This window comes from Chiloscyllium plagiosum, unplaced genomic scaffold (genome assembly GCF_004010195.1).
Source record: "Chiloscyllium plagiosum isolate BGI_BamShark_2017 unplaced genomic scaffold, ASM401019v2 scaf_33904, whole genome shotgun sequence".
Taxonomy (NCBI): Eukaryota; Metazoa; Chordata; class Chondrichthyes; order Orectolobiformes; family Hemiscylliidae; genus Chiloscyllium; species Chiloscyllium plagiosum.
This window is the reverse complement of record NW_025198082.1, coordinates 1-5,418: the sequence shown is the minus strand read 5'-3', so window position 1 is coordinate 5,418 and position 5,418 is coordinate 1. Positions and strand designations below refer to the sequence as shown.

General features: G+C 47.6%; 1 protein-coding gene across 1 annotated transcript; it reads left to right on the top strand.

The window, feature by feature from the left end:
* Positions 1–491: 491 nt before the first annotated feature.
* LOC122545970 (growth/differentiation factor 3-like) lies at positions 492–1,413 on the top strand (the record flags this gene model as incomplete). The annotated part of the gene is made up of 1 exon (XM_043684825.1): positions 492–1,413. A coding segment is annotated over one exon (806 nt), but the record flags the coding sequence as incomplete, so codon positions are not given.
* Between the last annotated feature and the right edge of the window lie 4,005 nt (positions 1,414–5,418).

Here is a 5,418-nt window from a genome sequence, read left to right as displayed (position 1 = left end):
CAATCTGTGCCTTAATTTGCAGCCAGTCTGAACTCTTATCATCCCTGTGCTGTCTGACCTACACCAGCTCCTGCTCAAGCAACATCTTGAGTTTTAAAAAAAACTCTCATCCTGTTTTTCAACTCCCTCGAGGCCTTACCCCTCCTATCTCTGTACTGTATTCTCCTCCAATTCCATGACCCCTGAGATATCAGCATTCCTCAAACACTGACCTCTGGTTGCATTCCCAGTTTTATTTGCTCTGTCACTCGTGGCCCCTGCATTAGTTGCCTCAACCCCAGGCTCTGGGAATCTCTGAATCTCCATTTTGCTTTTGTGCCTTAAGATTCTAATGAAAATGTGCTTCCTTGAATGGACTCTAGCTTGCCTGATCTGCCAACTCCATGTATGTCTTTCTTTGTTTTATAATACTACGAAGTAGCACCTTGGGATGCTTGATTAGGTTGGTGGCGCTACATAAATGCGAATCGTTGTTTGTTTTTTTTTGTCAGGGAGTCCGATCTCTGGCCTGGGATCCCAGCCGTGGCTATGCACTCGGAGAAGGCTCTACTTTAACCTGTCAGTGCTGGAGGAGGCGGAGGAGCTGACGTTGGCCCAGCTGGAGCTGAGCTTCCCGGGAGAGCCGTACCCACTCCCCGGGGCAGCAGGGGAAACCTGCACCCTGTCCCTCTGGAATGTGGGAGGGCGTCCCCCCTCCTCCAGTCCGAGCCTCATCTCCTCACAGTCCTTCCAGAGCCTCCGCGTCTCCCTCAACCTTGACCTGACCGTTGTCTCCAGGGCCTGGAGGCATCATAGCGGGAACCCGGGTGCCATCCTGGAGGTGGGCAGCTCCCTGACGGGAAGCAGGCGGGTACCGGGCCTGGCCTGTGCCCGTCTCGGACTGGCCTTGCGCGCCTCACTGCTGGTGGTGAGCCTGAACCGGGAGAAATGCCGGGCGTCAAGGAGGAAGAGGAGCTCCTTCCAGCTGCCCCTGGCCTTCAGCCGCGTCTGCAAACGCAGGAGGCTCCACATCCAGTTCAGGGACGTGGGCTGGCAGCACTGGATCATTGCCCCCCAGGGCTACATGGCCAACTATTGCCACGGGGAGTGCCCTTACCCACTGAGCGAAAGCCTCAACGGCACCAACCATGCCATTCTGCAAACCCTGGTGCACGCCACTGACCCTGAGGACACTCCCCAACCCTGCTGTGTCCCCATTAAACTCTCCCCCATCTCCATGCTCTATTACGATAACAATGACAACGTTGTCCTGAGACACTATGATGAGATGGTGGTGGATGAGTGCGGCTGCCGATGAGATCTTCCTCCAAGCAAAGTTGTTTTTAATTCTGTTGCTGTTGTCCCTCTTTTAGCCTATTTTATATGATTTATTTCTTCCCCCACAATAAACATTTGCTTTCAAACTATATTTTTTAGTGTCAAGCTGGTTTTGGTTTTTATCTCCAAATGTGACAGTTTTCCAACTTGCTTTGCAGAGTCATTTTGATATTTAAAGCTCATTCATCTGACCGAGGCCCAGCAGAACTAATTGTGGAATATCTGGAATTAAGAGTCTCATCATGACCACAAAACTACTGTCAGGAAAGATCCACAGCAGGTTATAGTCCAACAGGTTTATTTGGAAGCACTAGCTTTCAGAGCCCTGCTCCTTCGTCAAGTGGTTGTGGAGAATAAGACTGTAAGACACAGAATTTATAGCAAAAGTTTACAGTGTGATGTAACTGAAATTATATATTGATAAAGACCTGGACTGGTTATTAAGTCTCTCATCTTTTAGAATGACCCTGTTGGTTTCAGTTCTTTCACATGTAAATCCCAGAACCTTTTTTGATTATAATTAGTTCCTGGTCGAACTGCATTTTGATTTTAAATGCTATTCCTTGAAAATACTTTATTTAGTTTTCTGCGCTGTTCACCAGTACTACTGCATGGAGAGTGGCATTTCCCTATACCCTGGCTCCTTCCAAGAGGGTTAGACTTGTCAAAGTTGACAATCTCCTGTCTATGTTTCTGATTCTTATGTGAAGTAATAGGATGGAAGGAATTAGTGAACACCGTTAGCGACTAGGAACACAAATAGGCCATTCAGCCCCTTTTGATCCTTCAGCCCTTCAGCTATTCAATTCGATTGCAGTGGATTTGTATGTTGATTGGGAAAAAACCCATGTAGACATGGGGAGACTGTGTGCAAACTCTCCACAGACTGGCTCAGTGGTTAGCACTGCTACCTCACAGTGCTCGGGACCTGGGTTTAATTCCAGCCTCAGGCAGCTGTCTATGTGGTTTTCCCATATTCTCCCTATGTCTGCATAGGGAGAATATGGTTTCCTCTAGCATTTTGAAGATATTTGATTGGCCATGCTAACTTGCCCATAGCGTCCAGGGATGTGCAGGTTAGGTGGATTAGCCATGGGAAACGTGGGGCCACAGGGATGGTTCTCAGAAAGTCAGTATGGGCTGAATGGCCTGCTCCCACACTGTAGGGATTCTATGAACCTGGATCCTTGATGATGTGAGGTAATTGTGCTGGCCAGCTGCTGTGGATCTTACCTGACTCATTGACAGTAGTTTTGTGGTCATGATGAGATCCTTAATTCCAGATTATTATTAGATTTAAATTCTACCATCTGCCCTGGTGGGATTGAACCCGGGTCCGCAGAACATTATATACATTTCTGGAATAATTGGCTTGTGATAATACCTCCACACCATCAGCTCCCCCCATCTTGCCTGAAACGCTGAGATCTAATTCTACGGCCATAACTGGGAAATGATAAACTGAACACCAGATGTGGGACCACGTTATCACAGGGTCCTGTATTACAAGATATTTTTGTATTATTCACAAAAGAAATGAAAAAGCATTATCCTTGCGAACACTGTCAGCACCTTTTACTGTGAGAAAAGCAGCATTAAGCCTCATTCCAATGTTAACTGGGGAACCACACTCTTCACCACCCCCCCACCCCCCCCACCGCCTCAACCCTTTTTAAAAACCATTTTTCTCTTACTATCTGCTGATCCCATCCCAAGGTTTTGTGCAATGTCACTTTGAAGTTTGTCATTGGAAGCTGTGAGGTGAGCCACACCCTCTGTTCTAGCTCTGTTGCCATGGAAACATGCACTGCGTGCAAGTTTTTCAGGGTGATAGAGAAAGTTGATAAGGCTGTTTAAAGTTAAACATGTGCCGGATCCTTGATTTATAAATAGAAGGAGAGAGAACAAGGGCAAGGAATTCACGTTAAATGTTTGTAAGTCATTGGTTAGGCCTCAGTTGGCATACTACACCACCCTTTAGGAAAGGTATTGGCATGGATAGAGGATTGGCCGACTGGCACATAGCAGAGGGAGTGGGGATAAACAGGTCGTTTTCATGCTGATAGCCGCTTACTAGGGGAGTTCCACTGGGACCACAACTATTCACGTTATACATTAATGATCTGGATGAAGGAACTGAGGGCATTGTTGATCAGTTTACAGATGGCACAAAAATAGATGGAAGGACAGGTAGTCTTGAGGGAATGACGGAGGGAGTTGTGGGGAGCTAGAGAAGGACTAGGACAGGCCAGGAGAATAGGCAAAGAAGTGGCAGATGGGCCTAGGCTAGCCACCAATATCCACTACAAACCACCGATTCCCATAGTTACCTTGACTAAACGTCTTCACACCCTGCTTCCTGTAAAGATTCTATTCCAATCTCCCAGTTCTTCCATCTCCATCACATCTGTTCAGTTGACAAGGGGCCTCTGAAATATCCACCTTCTTCCTCAAGGTTCCCCAGCACCATGGTTGACAGGGCCCTCGGCTGGGTCTGACCTGTCTCTGCACTTCAGTCCTCACTCCCTCTCTTCCCTCCTGCAACAGCGATAGGGTCTTCCTTGTCCTCACCTACCATCCCACCGACATCCACATCCAGAGGATCATTAAGGCACCATTTCTGCCAATGCCAGCGGGATGCCAACACAAGACATATATTCCCCTCCTATTCTTTGTCAGCCTTCCGCAAGCACCATGTCATTTGGGACACCCTGGTCCACTCCTTCACTCACAATGGCCCCCCCACAACCCCAGGGCACCTTCCCCGGAACTGCAACAAGATGTAACACAAGGCCTTTTACTTCCTCCCTCCTCAGTATTCAAGCCCCAACCTTCCAGGTGAAGCAGTGCTTTACCTGCACTTCACTCAATCCATCCTATTGCATTTGTTGCCCATCTTGTGATCTCATCTACGATGGGGGGAGAAAAAGCTTAGACTGACTGACCACTTTGCAGGACACCTACATTCTGTCCACAAAAAAAGACCCTGACTTCACCACACCAACCTGTTCCCTGGCCAACATCTCTGTCTCAGTTGCTGCAGAGCTCCAGTGAAGCCTCAGGGCAAACTGGAAGAATAGCACCTCATTTTCAGCTTGTGAACTCTCTAACCTTCTGGACTCACTATCAAGTTCAATAATCCTAGGGCTTGATAAACTTTCTCCCCTGTCCTTACCCCAACCCCCACACACCAGGCCTTGTTATCACATGTTCTGCTATTACACACAACCCCTTGTTAGCCATGAATAGTCCCCATCAGCAGCTATTCATTCTCCCAGGCTGATCATTATCCACTCCTTTGTCTATCCAAATGTATTTCTCTTTCTTTGGGCTGTATCCTCACCTATCATTTTCTCCTTACCCCCTCCCCCTACCCTTTCGCTTTCATAAAAAATCAATGGGGCGGCATGGTGGCTCAGTGGTTAGCAGGGCTGTCTCACAGCACCAGGGTCCCAGGTTCGATTCCAGCCTTGGGTGACTGTCTGTGTGGAGTTTGCACATTCTCTCTGTGTCTGTGTGGGTTTCCTCCAGGTGCTCTGGTTTCCTCCCACAGTCCAAAGATGTGCAGGTTAGCTCAATTGGCCATGCTAAATTGCCCATAGTGTTAGCTGCATTAGTCAGAGGGAAATGGGTCTGGGTGGGTTACTCTTTGGAGGGTCGGTGTGGACTGATTGGGCCATAGGGCCTGTTTCCATGCTGTAGGGAATCTAATCTAACGCTTTCCTAGCCACCATCAATTCTGAGAAAGAGCCAATGGACCTGAAACATTAACTCTGATTTCTCTCCACAGGCGCTGCCAGACTTGCTGCACTTTTTTGAGCAATTTCTGTTGTTATTTGTGAGATTATGACACTTTGAGAAGAAGATTAGAGGCATAGACGATTTTCTAAATGGGGAAAGATTTTGGAAATCTGAAACACAAAGGGACTTGGGAGTTCAGCTTCTCTTCAGGTTAATATGTAGCTTGGGTTGGCTGTTAGAGAAATGCAACATTAGCAGAGATGGATTGTTGAAGCTGTAAAAGGCTCTGGTCAAATTGCTCTGGGAATATTATGAGCAATTTTGGGTCCCATATCTAAAGAAGATGGGCTGACTTTGGAG